The 18077-nt window shown below is 42.0% G+C and overlaps 2 protein-coding genes across 7 annotated transcripts; one reads left to right on the forward strand and one right to left on the reverse strand.

Moving 5' to 3' along the window:
- Positions 1-395: 395 nt before the first annotated feature.
- On the forward strand, positions 396-13544 carry LOC100120004 (O-acyltransferase like protein). Its single transcript, XM_001603640.6, has 13 exons — positions 396-715; positions 1142-1474; positions 6675-6830; positions 7881-8101; positions 10120-10328; positions 10408-10663; positions 10747-10907; positions 10978-11146; positions 11229-11422; positions 11495-11624; positions 11699-11891; positions 12002-12147; positions 12307-13544. The coding sequence occupies exons 2-13, from the start codon at positions 1174-1176 to the stop codon at positions 12475-12477; spliced, it is 2307 nt and encodes a 768-aa protein (XP_001603690.2). The 5' UTR covers positions 396-715; positions 1142-1173; the 3' UTR covers positions 12478-13544.
- LOC100120039 (serine incorporator 1) lies at positions 13535-18040 on the reverse strand. Of its 6 annotated transcripts, none has more exons than XM_001603670.6 (11): positions 17948-18040; positions 17451-17852; positions 16617-16781; positions 16363-16547; positions 16084-16293; positions 15932-16016; positions 15656-15839; positions 15381-15581; positions 14958-14996; positions 14464-14623; positions 13535-14354 (listed from the first exon to the last, which is right to left on the reverse strand). In XM_001603670.6, the coding sequence occupies exons 2-11, from the start codon at positions 17475-17477 to the stop codon at positions 14213-14215; spliced, it is 1398 nt and encodes a 465-aa protein (XP_001603720.2). In that variant the 5' UTR covers positions 17478-17852; positions 17948-18040; the 3' UTR covers positions 13535-14212. The 6 variants fall into 6 exon arrangements, with proteins under 6 accessions (XP_001603720.2, XP_008210203.1, XP_008210234.1 ...); XM_008211981.4 differs by having other exon boundaries at positions 13536-14354; positions 14464-14611; XM_008211989.4 differs by having other exon boundaries at positions 13547-14354; positions 14464-14608.
- Positions 18041-18077: the final 37 nt, after the last annotated feature.

The raw sequence follows: 18077 nt of genomic DNA on the forward strand, positions 1-18077 counted from the left end.
AAACAGATCCAAAGTCAACACACTCAGTTCCCAAAATCCCACTATCCAAATTTCGACTCGGAGCCTATACAGTCGGCTGTAAACAATCGTTTAAAAAGCCCACAACTATCAAACCGATTCTCCTCGAAATCTCACCGTGGCTGTCAAAATTCACGAATACACGGACACAAGCGGAAACACGTAAACCAATAGCCCTACTACACCAGATAAGGTAAATAACGCACGACGTCTCCCATGAGAAAAGTAGGGATAATCCACTCCCTCCCCGCGTCAGGCAAGGGTTTCTCGACGCACGTACCACGGAGTATCGGTAAGTATCGGCGTAGAGAGAGAGAGAGAGAGAAAGAGAGAAACGACGGTGGGGCCCTATATACAGTCGCGCTCTCGCAGCGTATCGCGTTTGGAGACGTCGGCGGGGCACACGACTTGGCGCGGCGAACGGCCCGACACAGTCGAGATCGAACGAGCGAAGGAGCGCGCGGCGCGAGTGCATCGGCGAAAATTTCGAAAGAGAGCCACAGACGAGACCGATGCCGACCGATCGGCCAGCAGAGTCGATCACGCTCTGCGATTACAGTTTATTGATAATCGACCAGTGACTTATTTGACTTTGGGATTATTCTCATTCTCGACTCTTCTGTGACGAGTTCTCTCCTTCCTCTTGTTCCACAATCTAGGCAGTTGCCGATTTTTGGCAGATTCGCTCATTCCGAAGGTAACGCAGCTGCCCAGCTTTCTAAATTAGCGCCCTCGGCTTTGTTTTCTTTCGAGTGCGGGTGATCGGTTTTACGCATTATCGCTAGATTTCTAAAGCAGAGGAAGCTCGCGCGCGAGTGGTGAAACATCAATGGCTCTTTTCGAAAACATTTCATAACAGCGATTCCGTGTTTCCCTCCCGTGTTTTGTATACTCATTTCGCGCGGCGGGATATGACAAATAAAGACTGAATGGAAAATCGGCGCGCCGATCGCTCGCGATTTGGAAATATGGATGTTTAACTTCCTTGATGCGTTTTCACAACGGTCGCGGCGTCACATCGCATTGCCGCGTGTGAAATCGGTTGATGCGCGGGCGCTTCCTCGAGCTTTCGTCGAATAGTACCGGAAAAAGTGTGAAAACTAAACGCTGTGCTTCCCCGCAGGGTTGGCTTCTGCTGCAAGAGAAGACGAGAAGATGAGGGCGTGTTCGGGCCTCTCGAGGTTAGCACTACTGCTGGGGATCTGTTGCCTGGTCGGGAAATCGTTGGCCGGCCAGTCGGTCGATGTTATACGAGGCAACCTCGGCTCGAGCATCCAAGAGGAGGAGATTCTACGCGTGCTGTCGCAGAACAAGACCGGCGCAGCTTCCGAAAACTTCACCCTCGTCGAGCTCATCGGAGCCGTGGCTCGGCGTTACAACGACTCTGCAAGCCCCGTCACCGAGGAGATTCTCAATCATTGGACCATTGGTAGCAGGACTACCAATCCTTATTATGGTGAGTTCCTTTGTTTCTTTTGCTTTACGCAAGGGTAATTAGTTAGTAAGTTGGTTGCGCGTGAAAAGGCAGGAAGATTCTTCGGACTGTCGGAAGAAAGGCTGTAAACTCGGTTCGCGTTTTCCGATGAAAAAAATAATGTGGGTCACATCGAACGAGCGTCTTATATCACGCTTCACCGTACAGTCGTAATTTTCCCGACAACTAATCCGCGGCTTATCCAACGCCGGGCATTTGTGCGTCTTATTCGCAGCGCACGACATTGAGGTTTCTTTATCACTGGGCGAACAAGAAAGTTACGAGCATCGGGCGTTACATAAGTCATCGGATTCGTCAATGAATTCGAGTAATTCGCGGCTTTTTGTTGGCTCTACAGTAGGATCAACAGGTGAGCGTCGTTACCACCTTGTTATGCGCTGCCAGGGTAGAGAGAGAGAGAGAGAAAAAAGTTGGCCGATATAATTACAGCTTCCCGTACGCACATTATCTCGCGCCGTTCTTTTTCCCTCGCGCGATCTATGATCCGATCGTACCTGCGACTGTCTATCACGTTTCAACAACTCAAAACAGCGCTTTTTGTCCCTTCGATTTCGAGAATTCGATTCGAAATCGCTCGGCATGCTGACGCAGCATTGTGCAGCGTGCATAATATCGGCGGTGTTATTAACGATCGATTTTTTGCTAATTTGTAAAAATATATGTTTCCTGCTTAGCATTGTCGTCGCAACGTTATGCTAAGAATGCGTGACTCACGAGCGCATAGACCCACTGCAGGAGTCGCCGCGCGAAACAATGGTAATTTCGATCGCGAATTTACAGCTTCTTGAAAAGCACAACTGTAAACTCCGCGAAGAGTCGCGCAATCGGTGCGAAAGCGATGAATTCACTTTCACCGCCGCGAAAAGATGCGTGTCCGCAAAGAGAAGCTGCAATACTGTGTATACTTAAAAAATAAGACACATAGAATTGAACGTCGACCCTGGCCTACAGAGCTGAGTTGTACAACGTAGTACCTGTATACGGCTATTATCTATTGACGAGATTGATCCGAAAACAAAAGCTCCGTATACTCGTTGCAGCCAAGATTCGAATCCTATATATACGAATCGCGATAGCTTTTTTCTCTCATTTGCATCGATCGCCAATATTGGTACATCCATTAACGTGCAGCTTTGTTTAGAATTTTTACGCGAGCGCGCGACGAGTCGATTTGCTAATTACACCGGAAGCCGCGCAAGAAATGGGAAATCGAAGATGCTGTTGCGTGTTTTTTTCCAAAGTGTATTGTTGGAGCGAGCGATCGACGTCGTGATCTCTGGATTAACGGATTATGTTTGGGCGCTGTTTAGTAGCTTTTTTGGCGACAAAAGGATTCGATCGCGAATAACAGTTTGCATGAATCATACTTTGTTTTTATTGTTTATTATTGTAATGGTGTAGAATTAGATCAGTTCACGAGGAAATGTTTATCAAAATTTCAAATGCTATCAATATTATAATAAGAATGGTAATGTCGCGCGTGTAAACATCAAAGAGGCGCATGAATCAAGGTATTGATTCGAGCGTTTGTAGAATATTTTCCAAGGTATCCTGAGAAATATTTTCCGGTCACGACGAAACGCGGATGTGAAATCTCGTAGGGAAATCCAAAGAATAAGAAAATCGATAAATTCTGTCTTCAAAAAGACAAATCCCATATGTTTCTGCAAGTATTACTTTTTCTCCTAGATTATATATGCGTTCCAGTTATTAGTTTTATGATGGACAAATTTTTGTTGTATAGTAAAATTATAATAAAAGTCGATTATTTTAATTATACCAAGTAGAAGCAATAATTTACTAAAAGACACTTGTTACTGGCAGAGCTACGCTTAACAAGGATTCCTTTACGCTTACGGAATACGCTTTGTAATTCTCTTTGTTATTATGCAACGCCTGCATTTGATGTAATTTGGCAGTCGTTTTAATTCAGTGTTAAACTCAGAATGCGTTATGTAAGCATATAACCGAATTATAACTCGGGGAATTAATTTCAACTGATATATATATATATATATATCAGGTATTCATTCATTGAATTCATTTACGACCCATTTCGCTCCTCTTTCTTGGAAATTCCTGCTAAATTTGCATCACAAAATTGAAGCGCACACTACTTTTCTGAATAATTTCATTCAATATCAATGCGAATGGATACGAACTGAAAAGTCAAATTGAGATTGATGTAAAAATAATAGTTAACTTTATTGCGCCGCGTTCCCTATTTTCCAAAACGGCTATTCATCTCCGTAATTTAATTTCACACATACGTAACACAGAAAAAACCAAAAGCTGGATAACTGGATAAAATTTCAGTCACCGCGTACTGTATAAATTCGCTCGTACCAATGCATCAAAAATACTTCATCTCTCTTACATGCGCACAGTCGCGCGCGCACGACATATTAAACGCGAGTCATTTTTCATCCTCGCTTTCGCAGTCGTCGGGATTCGAAGAATAACGATAGGAAAGAAAAATTGCAAAGGACAGCCGCAGCCTTATAACACGACGTTATAGCATCCGAGGCCGTATCGATCTTTCGTTACAGCCGCGCACACACGTACGCGAGTGCAACGTACCTACCTAATAATGGACAGACGCAATCAACGACCGACTCGCGGTGACCTGTGAGAGGAAGGGCGCATGGACAAGCGAGTTGTCGGTGCGAGAGTCTCGACTTGATAATTAATAGCGCAATATGGCATTTCGCAAGGAACTATCAGTCATTCAGCGCGACGCGAAAGATGATTATATAGTTCGACGTACAGTATACGCGCCGAAATATAACGTCCGATCTTTGCGCTTTTTGTCTCGCTTTAGTGTACACTGCGGGAAAATCGAAGTCGGCATAATGCGCGCGACAGATCGTTATCGACACGCGACGTTACGTATATTAGTTGCGCGCTTGAAAACGATTTGAAAGTTACATTGTAATCGCGCAGTGTCTTTTGTGCAGCCCGACGATGTTTAATCTTTGGATTGTGGCTCTGTCGAGTTATTGGGCGTAACGTTGTTTGCGTGAAATTGTTGCGCAATATAAGTTTTAGAGACGCGCATACGTACGAAGTGCAGGTGTTATACGAAGGTTACCGAAGTTCAGACGCTCATTATATTCTCTATATAGGTTCATGCGATTTTTCGTTTGTTTAATGACGAGCTCGATAAAGTTGCGAAATTAGAGACGTCGAGGATAATAGCCGAAAAAATTGCGAAAGTCGAGCTCTGAAGTGTAAGATCAACAAGCTACAAAGACCTTCGTATTCCGAAAACTACAAGGTGGAATCGTACTTTCTTTTCTTAAGGTCTCGTGTATTAGGAAGCCTCTTACGATGTGATGCGTCAAAAATGATGATATTATGCACGATAATATAATCTATAATCTGCAATAAATTACAAGATCAATTTGGAATCCATTTGTAGGTGATTCGGCGATCAATTCATCTCGTACAACCAATTTTCGTTCAAATCGAAACGATGATTTCGAACGTGATATGTTTCATTAACGCAGTTCGCTCGTGCGGATGTCGGATTCCATAAAAAAAAATATAATAACAATAATAACGTCAAAGCGCGATTGCAGTGCGTCAGTAGATAGAACGAATGTATGGCTTTTGAGCATCGCGTTGCGTAGATAAAAAAGTCACTCACGATGCGACGTTCATTATAGTCATCCAGCGCGGATGCGTTTTTTAAACGCGCTATATGCAAAAGCGAGCTTATAACCGAAATTCAATATCTCTCAACAAAATATACTCCTTTTATCCATCGCAATTCCGTAAACAATAAAAATTCAATATTCGTAAAAAAGAAGAGATACGCATCAACGTGGACAACTGTCCCCATTCGTGCAAGCGTAAACTTTTTTATACATACGAAATTCACAATCTCGATGTTGCATCACCCTTGATCTATTCGAACAAATGAGAAAACCTGTCGTCCCTCGTCAAACGAAGTAATTTTAATTCTTCCGAATGACCGATGCGCGCACGCGGCGGCCAATTTCGTCACGTGAATCCTCGAATTCAAGCTTTGACTAAATCATGCACGCGCGATGCAGCGAAAAAAAACTCGTTCCTTTATTTGCATTCCGTGCACGGTACACGTTTCATTCCGAGGTTAGTGCAATGTTCGATCGCGCCGCGCAATGCACGCGGCTTTTGTGTATATACGTATAGTACACAAGCGCAGCTGCGTCGAGCTTTTATTTTATATATTTATTTTTTTGTTTTTTGTGAATTTCGCGTGAAATGTATTAATAAATAACTTTACACCTATTCTGAAAATCCCCGCTGTGTACGAATCGTGAAAAAAAAATTCATTTCGATTCGGCTTGTGTATACGAATATTAAACTTCTCTCGGCAGCGCATCGGGGGCCGCCTAATAATAGAGATAATGGAAGCCAAACAGCGAAACTTTCGTAACCGCGCTCGAAAAATTGTTTGACTTGCTACTTCGTCTCCGATTCCTATACATGTACATACGGATACATCCGGAGCGACGCAGGAAATTTTAGCGAACCGTTCAACAATCTGCGCGCACCGAATATGTTCCTAAACTTTCTCCGTAAGAAAAGAAAAAAAGGGAACTTGGTCGGTAAATTTCGTCAAACATCACACAGGCCATTAGCATTATCTCTCTGTTGCGCAAAGCCAAACAACACACTCGAAATCCCGATTTCCAGTCTAGGCTAGCTATATAGCGAAGGAAAGAAAAAGAGCTTTTGAAAAATCGCGTGGTCGCGCAGCCATTAGCATTGTCCAAACACGCTCCGATTCCTAAATCGAGCGCTGTTTTTTCAATGTCAGGCTCGCACGCGCACACGCGCACACGCGCACACGCGCACGTAATCGCGGGCTTTGAGAAAAGACGCAATCGAGCCCGGGGTGAAAGTGCTGCTGATGGGTCTCTCGTCGCGGCTGGGAAATTTATCGCCGAGTACTTACATCGTAACGTTAATTGAACGCCGAGTGTTTATCTTCTAGTTATTGATAAGAGGCAGTTTATTGACGTTTATGGCTTTCGCTAGGTGTCTATGAAAAAGTGTTGAGCGGTTTACGAGAGAGAAGCCTGTAAATTATGTGCGAAGCATCAAGATCTCGATCTGTAATGAAGGATGAGTTTAATTAAAGGCGCTCAACAAACACGTCTTTTCATTTCAGACGTTTACAGAGAAGACATCGACCAAGAAGCCCGGAAATTCCTGCAGATCGTCCCGCCGTTCGAGCCCAGCGCCGGAGAGGTCAGCCCCGAGTGCAAGAAACACGCTGACCTATATAAGAGAGAGCTGAACAAGTTCACCCTTTGGGCTCTGAAGAGTAAGTACCTATGTTTCGCCGGCTTAATTTCCCAACTCGTTAAGTGTCTTCGACGCCTCTCGAAGGAAACTCTCTTAACGAGCGCATAACTCGTTTATTTCCCGAACGAGGATCGTCACCCGCTAGTTTAAAACGGGAACGGGTTATATATCGCATCTCGCAAAAGTTATGTCAATGAAAAAATCGCCGACTCATCGTCGCGTGAAATAATACGCCGATTGCGCAACCGATCCGCGGATTACTAGGAAAATTCGTAATCACGTCGGAAAAACCGCGTTAGATGATACCCAACTCACGACTGCAGTGGCCTAATGACGAAAACGTATTCCCGATTCTGAGAGACAGAGCTACAGCGTTTAATGACCTTTCACAATACAACAATCGAACACGAGCAGAGACAACGCTCGGGGAATTACACAAATCGTTGCGACGACGCGCATTAGGGGTCCGTTGGTATGCGCGTCGCGACACTCCGCAAACGCGTGTATATTAGCAGCTACACGCCACCACCACTACCATCGCCTCGGGATACTCCTACAGCTCTTCTCTCTCTCTCGGAGGGCGTTTCCCGTGTTTTTCTCGCCTTCCCTTTTTTCTCCACTGCTCTGTGGCGACGCTTATCGCTGCTATGTGTGTACTACCCACTATACAGGGAGATGTGTAAAAGGGACGAGGTGCGAAAGTGCTGATCGAAGGGAAATCGGGCTGTTGATTTAAGCAAATGGTTATCCGACTGATGGGGGCGTCAGAGGTGGCTGATCTTTCGTTCGAGTCATTCCGACGAAGCTCGCAGATGGCTTCTCGATCGGGATGTTTTCGGGGATCCCCTGGATACGTATATTTGCATATCGTTAGTCATCGACTACAACAACGGTCTACAGGTTCAACATGTTTTCGGCGGGTCTTAAAATAGTTTCTTCCGCGCCGAAGACGATAAAGAATCTCTTCACACACAAACAACTTTATGCGTTCCCTCCAAAAGGCGTTTGATCGCCGTTGACAAAACGCGCCGTCACGCCAGCATATAACAACAATGGGCCAATTTTTCAGTGTACGACGCAACAGCGAAGATGCCGTCGGGTCTGCTGAGCGGCAACGTCAACCAGCTGGGCGACTACGACGAGTGCGTGGGCGTCGAGGGCTCGGAAGGTCTGCGCGGCCAGTACTGCCTGGCTTACCTGCAGCTCGAAGTCGACGGCTCGAGACCGGACCTGCAGCACCTGCACCGACTCCTCCACTCGCACTATGCCTTCCGCAGCAACGTGTCCGACGTGAGTGTATTTATATTCACATAAATTATCACACTTCTATATCAATTATACATGGGCTCTTGGGATAATCATGTGCGTGCATTATTTCGCGCCTCGGATACGGATCGGGAGATGTGCCGCGGATTATACACCACGTATTCCTGCATTAATATGCGCGACCGGTAGCCAGCGGTGTGTATGATAGGCGCGATTCTCTCGTCGTCGCCGCGCTGATGTGAAAATCAATTATACGATTTGCGGGATTCGAGGATTAATCTGCCGATTTTTCCGTAACGGTGCAATGTCGTCGATCGATAAGGGAGAACAGTTGCGGGAGAATTCTGTGCGTTATTTGTAAACGAGGAAAAATGTAGGCAGTAGTGGTTTTTGCCTCGTTAACTCTGCATATCGTCGGGAGACGTTAACAACGCATTAACATTCCTCGGATGTGTATATAGGAGATAGATTCCATTGTGGGGTACTCAAGTAGAGAATTACTCACTGATGCTTCTATGCGCGACCGCGAATGCTCGAAAATCCGTGTAATTTATCACCTTGTGCTTCGCACATTGGATAGCGGTGACTCAATAATAGCGTCGGCGCGAATTCGGTAACAGGCATTTTCGCGGTAACGGATGTATTATAGAATCGGAAATTACGTGAGTCACGCGGAGACTCCGTCTCTGATTTGTATCCGTAAGATTTAATTGAGTGGTCCGGTATATTTTCCTGCTGAATAAATTATTCTATGAGATATTATATATAGCTGTCATCGAATCGTTAGAAGCGATTCGTGAGAGGGTGGTTCTGGCACTTCGCGCTAAAAATATACGCGATCGCGATCGAAAACCGGTTATTGGATTATTCAGCAATGTCGATGGTATATTAAAATTGTGCTTTCGGCGCTTTTATCGAAATCCCCGAATTCCTTAAACTTAAAGAAACTATATCGGCTCGTATGACTAATTGAGTAGTTGACATATTTTCTAAAAATTGATTGAACGATAAAAGCTCAGTCGGATCGATCTTCGAAAAATTTAGCCGACGATCGAGAACAATCCTCGCGCATCTCAAATGCAGGGTGCGCGCCTCTATACGAGCGAAGGTCGCGCGTAGCCGATGTCAACGTACACGGGTGTGCGTGGAATCGGCAACGAATCGAGATAGCGACGCGTAAAAAGCCTCCCCGCTGGCGATTCTCCATCGATGAGACGAGCGCGGGAAGTTTCGAATGTTCTCGCGACGAGCAAATTCTTTGCAGTGCCATCGATTATATGCGAGTACAAATATAAACATAAAACCAAAGTATCACATCCGCAGCATCCGACGGACGAAAGTTCGACTCGTTGAGAAACACAAGTCACTTAGCGACGAGGCGACAATAGCGCCTTCGGTAGAGTGTACACATACAATAAGGCTCGAGAGAACTGCCCGGTAGTTCTCCAAAGTCATCGCGGCAAATTTCGCATTTTAACGCCGACACTTGAAACGACACAGGAACAAAGTCAGTGTGTCATTCTCGAGTTCGTCGATCGTTCCATAGATCCGGAGCCACTCGTTATTCCATTACATCATCGGCCCGCAGACGCATGTATAATCAAAGCAGCGTTCGGGAAGTACATCATGCAAATGAGCGGTCGGATGTTTCCCCGAACACTACAGCGAATCGGCTCTTTCATGTACTATAGGTGTACACCGCGATTTACGAGGTAGTAAGGTGTATTAGCTAAAATCAATAGCCGTAATAGCCTGGAGTAACTTTTGGTTCGCGCCGGTCGCTTGACCTCATTCGCCGGCTTGGTCTGAGTAATTCGGAGGATGATGAGCCTTTTTTCTGCCGTATAATCCGCCGGAGATGATCGATCGGGCACGACCTTCCGCTCCGAAGGTCGAAGCCACGCCGCCGGGAAATTCGATCGACGACCTCGGCGGTGTGATCGGTACCATTTTTTTCGTGGGAGATTATTACGTATCGCTCCGAGTGGATGAGACTCGGCTATGGTCAGACCGATGATAACGATACATCGAACTTCTTGCAGCCTGGACACCGAGTGCCGCGTTTCGGAACGGTCAACTGGGCGGTATGCGCTCCATCGGGCTGCAGTCCCCGAGACGTGGAGGCGTCTCTCAGACACACGCTTGACAAGCACACCGAGGAGACCGGACTCAAGATCAGTGTCAAGGTCGAGCCGGAGATGTGCCAGATGAGGAGGACCGAACCGCTGCCCAGGGAGACCATCGTCGTTGGGTAAGTTCTTCATATACCGATCGATGCGTTCGTGAACTCGTGAAGAAGTTTTTTCAAAAATTATTTCCTCTCCCTGCAGTCTGTTCTTCATCGGAGTGTTGCTGCTGTCGATAGCCACGGGCCTGTGCGAGCACTACGACGTACCTCTGAGCCCTGTGCTCTCGGCTTTCTCGCTGAAGAAGAACGTTTTGAAGCTGGTGTCGTTGGAGCGCAGCGAGAGCGACATCGCCACCCTTCACGGCATCCGAGCTTTCAACGCCTTTATGCTCTTGCTGTCCCACAAGAGTCTCGCCCTGTTCTTCAACCCCTACGTCAACCGCACGGAGATGACCGAGGTGAGTTGTACTCCTATTTTGTTTAACTCGCTTGATGTGTGCAACCGCCGTTGTTGACTGTTGTGGATGTCGTTGCTTTGCAGTACATCGGAAAGCCCTGGACTGTCATCGGAAGGGCGGCTAGTCTGTACACGGACCCGTTCATAATGCTTTCAGGACTGCTGACCACCTACTCGTTCATTGGGAGACTCAACAAGAGCGGAAAACTGGACGTCAAGAACGAGTACATCAGCAGACTGTTCAGGTACTTACGCGATAGATTACTCGAGTCTGCGCGTATTTTCGACGATATATAATTTCTGATAATTCTGCAGGCTGGTACCGACTCTGGGAGCTCTCATTCTGTTCTGCACGTACGTGATGCCGTTCATCGGCTCCGGACCTCAGTGGAACCTGGTCGTCACCCAACACGCGGACATCTGCAAAAGGACCTGGTGGCGAAACTTCCTCTTCATCCACAATTACTTCGGATTCGAAAACATGGTACACGCGATTTTCTTCGACCTTCTTCACCTTCTATCTTCATAGTTGGAATTCGTAACTCATTCGTCGATCGACTTTTCAGTGTCTCACGCACACGCATCACGTTGGCATCGACACCCAACTGTTCGCGCTGTCGCCGCTAATGGTACTTGCCATTTACAAGAAACCAAAGATCGGAGCTGCCGTTTTGGCGTTTGCGGCAGTTTTCTCGACCGCGCTCAGATACTACGTCACCTACTACTATCGCCTCAACAACTACATATTCTTCGGCACATCGTGAGTATACAAATATTTTCTCATTGCGGAGTTTCGAGTTTCGTATACTTATATAATGACATCATTTCGCAGGATAAGACAACTGTTTGACACGGCCAACTTTTCGTACATTCTACCTAGCCACAGACTTACCGTTTACATACTAGGAGTAGGAGTAGGATATTTGCTAAGAAAGTTGCCAAAAAATTACAAAATTAACGACGTGAGTATTCCATCGATTTTCTCTGATATAATTTTCCACGAACGCATTGAAAATCAACGTTAAACTGCTTGCAGACGCTCATTCGCGTCGGATGGTTCCTCTCCATACTGATGTTCATGGGAGCCTTCTTCGGACCAGCCGGTATGGGCGACATCGATTACGTGTACAACCCAGTTCACGCAGCCACATACAACGCATTTGCTCCGATCGGATGGTGCGCCGTGTTCATTTGGGTCACGTTTCTGGCGCACACTGGAAACACCGATGGTGAGATTTTCACGCTTTATTTGGTCCATTTCAACTCGACGAGCTTAAAAGATTCGTTTACAGGCAAGTTGCCAATGTTTATAATATGTACGACGCTTTTTTCTTTACAGGCTGGCTGAGCAGATTTTTCGCATGGAAAGGCTTTCTCATCACCACGAGATTGAGCTACGCAGTTTACTTGACGCAGTTCCCCGTGTTTTTCTTCAACGTTGGCCAAACCAGGAGCGCGGAATACATTGGATTCATCAGAATGATGGTAATACCATTACATAGTTACTCGCATTGTTATCGGCTTGAGATTTCCATTAAATCTTTTTTCCCGGCTCTAATTGACTTATACCCTTATACGTACTCCGAACTTTTACTTTTCATTTATCGCTATGGGATATTTCTAACGTTCTCTTCGTCATTTTAGCTGAACTTCAAAGAGTTGGTATGGATCCTCGGAACTTCGGCCGTTCTTACACTTCTCTTCGAGACTCCCTTCCAGAATCTCAAGAACATCTACTTCAAGAGACAATCCGCACCGGCGACGAAAATTTCACCGACGGTTGAGAAAACGATAGTAGACAAGAAAGTAGAGTGAAAACAAGAATAACATTCGCTGGATAGATGACTATAAGTTCTCTGCGAGGATCGCATACTCGTGTCTCTTAGTCTTTAACGATGCAGGGGTATGCAAAAGTCACAAAACAACCTCACGTAGACTTATTGCCGTTGTAAGCGCGTACTTACGAATTTCGTCTATCGATTTTGTATATAAAATTCTAGCGAGTCCCCTGATAGAAATTACGATATTACATAAACTTGCGATTTAGTCTAAGTGCCTTATTGGTGTAAGCAATCGTTGGACTGGGTGGAAATTGAGTGACGCCGTCATCGCAGCAGTTCTTTTACGAGATTTTTAGCAAAAATTATACAGAAGCTGAATCAAGTTTCTAGTCATTTTCACTAAACAATCGTATTCAGGATCGACTGTTCAATAAAAAATTCCAACAATTTTCGCACGATGTATAAACAATTTATGAGATTAACGATACAAATTCGTCTAGATTAATGGACAATCGTGTGTTAATTTTTTAAGCCTTACGATTGATTTACTTGTCAAACTCGTCGATATTCACTTGACGCTTTAGACTAGGTGCGTACTCTTTATAAATAAGATTAGTTTGCGCTAAAATTATTGGAATCAATGGGAATGTCCGTATGGTTTTTATGGCGTAATTTTATACTTAGACGATTTTATAGATTTAGGACTGATAGAAAAGCGTTATATGTAGTTTAAATTAGATAGCGAACGTTTGACTAATTAAGTTATCGTCTGGTGATATAGAAAATTCTCAGTATCCACTCAGAAAAACGTTAAAAATTTTTATCAGGCCTGCGGACTCGCTTAAACCGACAAGTGCAATTGCTTGCCCTCATATACAATGTATATGAAAGCCAAAAGCATATAATTTGATAAGTCTAACTATAGCATTCTGCGTATGTATTGTAAATATCTACACCTCTTATACGTTGTTTTTATACACAAGTACAACAAAAAACATGATATCATATTGTTTTTCTTATTTTTTCAACGATTTAATCGAATTAGTGTATTTATTTAAGTATTTTTAGGACTAAGAAATATAGCTTATGACGAAAAGAGAACCTTGGATTTTATTACCCTTTTATTCTTTTTTCAAGCTTTATGACAAATACAATCAAAAGACGAAACATTCACTATACAGTATTGTTCGCTTTATATATCACATGAACGAGGAGGAATTACAGCTCGTATCTCCATAATTAATATTAAATTAAATAAGCAATATTTTCTCGATATTTAATTAGCTACTGTTGAAATAAAAAAAATCCTAATAAACCAGAAAATATTTCTGTTTTTATCGCTTTACACAGTTTTATACGTTATATTATTTCGCTTATATATAATAACAAACGAGTCTTTTACTTTTAGATCTTACAATGTAAAATCATTCCTTTTTACAGCTTTTTTCCAAATATAACTTGAGATCGGTACATTCTGTTGAATCTATAGGCACTAAAAATTTAATTTATCGATTACTGATTGCCACTTGTAAAACTTTAAATCATACCAATTCAATAACTTTAAATCTAAGCATATTAGTTACGCATAGTCGACGCTTTTATATTACACACTGTGAAATACCTTTTATTAATTTTTTCAGCATTAATACTTCAATCTTAAATGCTTCTGCTATATGAATAATAGAAATGTCATAAGAACGCAACAAGTGCACGTGTGATTTTTAAATACCTGTCAAAAGAAGTACAATCTCAGAAAAGTATTTTTAAGTTTACGAAAAGTCTCGTTCAGTCAAAACAGCTGGTGCAACCAAAGACCAAGTATATAGTCCCATGCATGCCCATGAAGAAACAATCTTGACCCACATTGAGGCAGCATTTGAATTAAGAGTCTCCAGTGATGATTGATTTGGCCTAGAGGCAAAACAGAATATTTGCTCAAAATGTTCAAGGCATTAATTTAAACTCTTGAGAATGCTTTAAGTTATCACAAAAATATTGAATAAATTGAATTTTTACTCACTTGTACCAATTGGTGAGCGTCATCATAACATATAGGGTAGCCAGAGCAAACATGAAGTGGAAGAAACTCCAGTTGTAAGCTACTGTATCTTCCTCATTGTCCCAGACTTTGGCACCGCCGTCTTCTGCATCTCCACTGCGACCCTCTACTGAAACATAATCTAAGTACGTTCGGAAAAAAAGAAACTAAAAACCAAAGATAACGCAGAAAGAAACCACAATTCCAGAAAATCACGTTTAGAGTAATGCGCCCATAAATGAACATGTGGATAAGTGAGCAAGAAAAAAATATCAACAAAAGCAGGCACACACTAATTTCTAATGACTGCATGATACAGTGTAGTGAAGCGAATTGGGAGGTTAAATAAGTATTAAAAACGCCTGCAGTGTAAAAAATCTCTAATGTTAATGTGTTGATGGAATGTTGAACGTTGTTCTCATTCAGGGGGTAACGAAAATTGATTGTAAAAACCCTTTAAAACGGTGTGTGCCTACCTTCATTATTGATAAGAGACTGGTCACCTGCGTTCCGAACTGTACGGAAAAAGCAGCGTTCATTAAGTTGGTGTTAGAAGTACAGAAAAGAACCAAGATAAACCACTAAATTATTTTGTGCATCTTCTACAGTATGTTAGTATTACAATAATTGTGAGAAATAGTTCATTTTTATTATAAAATTGAACATTTCTTTCTAAAAAATTAATAAATTACTTTCATTTATAGCAATATAGTTATTACATTAAAGTACAATGATGCAAGGATCAACAAATAAATCTCATAAATGTCAATTTTGTTTTCAATTTAGTGATTGTATCTCTTAAGCATGCCAATCAGTGATAAAGAAACTTTAAAGAAATCTAAAAAGCTTTTTAAATACAAAGCATCATGCGTGTTTTAATAAGTAAAGTTGATATTTACCAGCGCCGTTGTCTTGTATAAGAACATTTTCACTCATGGTGATTCTGTTTGATTTAGATGCAGTACGAAGAGAACTGTACAAGACACAACTGAACCAGATCACCAATCCAATGATGCTCTCTTTATCGAATGCCATTTGATTCTGAGCGACTACATCGTTATTGGATATGATTCCTAAGAAGCCAGGATTGCACTCACGGTCTACAAAGATGAAAGATATATTGTTTTATATACATATTGATTTACGGTCGAAAAAGTAAACTCAATGAATTTACCTGGGCTGTTGGAAACACCGCTCCATGTTAAATATACAACATATAAAGACATAACAGAGGACTGCAATAAACCACTACGAGGTTGATGCTCTTGGATTTTGGGTAAAATAGAAACAGCGCTAACGATGACACACAAGATCACGTTGATTGATATGAAGAATTTGTTCAGCGAGCAATCATCAGACTATAAATAAATTTTATTTCAATTTATTAAAAACTTTATGATTAAAGTCACATGTAAATAACTCGTAGGACTCGTAATAATAAAAAAATTACCTTTGTGAAATACACATGCAAAAGAACTACTCCAGTAAGAGCTAAACAATAGTTTAAGATAGTAGCACCAAGAAGAGCGGCATACCTGATAATAAAATATAAGTGAGATACAAAAATATAAGTTTTATCTTTTTATGCTCATTATTTCATACCATCCTTTGGATTCTGTTTCTTCGTAATTTCCTACCCATGCATCAGCCCAAGTATGAGCAAAGTCAATAATGAGTATCAGCTGGATTAATATGAATAAGAAACCTCCAATCATTCCAAAATACATCCAGGTAATACCAAATGATCCTTCTGGTATGAAGAAAGCTCCAATCATACCACCAATCAGCAAAAGATATTTGATGGCCCAGAATCTAAAAAGACATACCTTATTATCATGTGCATTTTTCCAAACTTATTGTAATAGTTATTAAGTAACTTGCCCATTTTGTATTCCTGCACGAGGATCTTTTGTACTTTTAACCCCAATCATCATTACGGACATGAGGATAAAGAACAGAGTCATAATTAAACTTATTCTGTAAACCGCTAAGTACCCAACAGCAGCCTGGCAATCCACTGTAAATGAATTGGGTATATAATTGGTACTGTTTGCGCAAAATGGAACCTGTGAAAAATAATATTCATTTTTATTTACGTTCATTCATTTTTAGCAATGGGGTATCAATTTCATTACCTTTTTCAACGTTTCTTGCAATCCTGGTGCCAATGTAATGCAGGCAGTTATTGTGCCTAGCATCAACATCAAAGCATACATAATTCGAGTACTTGTGCTGTTGCGACATGATGGGCATTGTGAGCAGCAAAAGCTGCACGCTGTACTACCACACAGGCAGGCAAGCTGTTAAAATAGAAAAAAATGTAATATTGCAAGTAACTTGAAATATTATTAAAACTATTCAAATATTTTGTATTCTATAATAAATATAGAGAATGTTCAAGTTCTAAACTTTACCAAGACTACTTCTTTGATAAGGACTGACAAGAAAAGACAAGCAAGATGACTCACTCGTAGGTATTAAGTGCTTAAAGAGGTAGTGACACTGTACATACACATACAGTTATGATCACAGGGGAAAAAAGAAATATGGAATCACAGAAATCCATTGTTTAGTATATTATACAAAGAAAACATCTCAGGGTAATATTACAAACAAACTAAATTACTTTTAAAAGAGTCGTCTATTGTGACGTCCTTGATTAAAAAAAAAATGAGACTTATACGAGATTACAATATGTAACACTGTGAAAACAATGACGATCTACTTATTCGTTGAACATTATATATCATTTATTGCGACAACCCTTGCAAGACTCAATCGATTGCTTGATCATAATTTATTTGTAGCTAATTATTGGAGAAACCCATGTCTTTGTTTCTGATCTGAGAAGGGAAAATAAAATGCGCGAGATAAAAAAATCTGACGTAAACAACTTTCCATCATGATGTCCTCTCGAAAGAAGAGTCGCAGATAACCTTAAAATAGATATATTCAAGCGAATAACTAACCTGTGCCGTTGAACAAATTAATCCCATGATGAATGTTTACGATGAACTACCTACTATTTAGCGAAACTCTTCTAAAAGTTAAAAAATTTAGAACGGCCCCGAAATAATCGCGAATAATATCGTACGACACTGACGAGATGAACTATCCCGAATCCCACTTCGACGCGATCTAAATACTTATATATATGTGACGCGTAACTCTATACACACAAGGAAAGAGATAAAAAGATGTATCAGCAGTTTTCGGTTAGCAACCGTCAGAAAGACGCCGACAAACTTGGTAACAGCGATGCTAATCAGTGAGTCAATCTCCCTTATGACTGGTAATTTTACTCAGACCGCTCAGACGTGACATTTTTTACATCACGTGAACAATTATGGCTACTTGGCGGGCTTCTGAAACTTTGTTGACAAAATAAAACTTTCCTTATTACTCTTTTTTTTTTAATTATACTCATCGTAAATAAAAACAGCTGTCTAAAAATATTCGAACATACCCAATGTGAATTTTTTAATAGCACTTAATGTAACCTAAAGTATTCTATCCAAAAACTGCACTTAATAATCATATTCTTAATGAAATCAACGTGACAGCACTTCCACGCAATATCGCAGACAATGCATTTA

This window comes from Nasonia vitripennis, chromosome 2 (assembly GCF_009193385.2).
Source record: "Nasonia vitripennis strain AsymCx chromosome 2, Nvit_psr_1.1, whole genome shotgun sequence".
Classification (NCBI taxonomy): domain Eukaryota; kingdom Metazoa; phylum Arthropoda; class Insecta; order Hymenoptera; family Pteromalidae; genus Nasonia; species Nasonia vitripennis.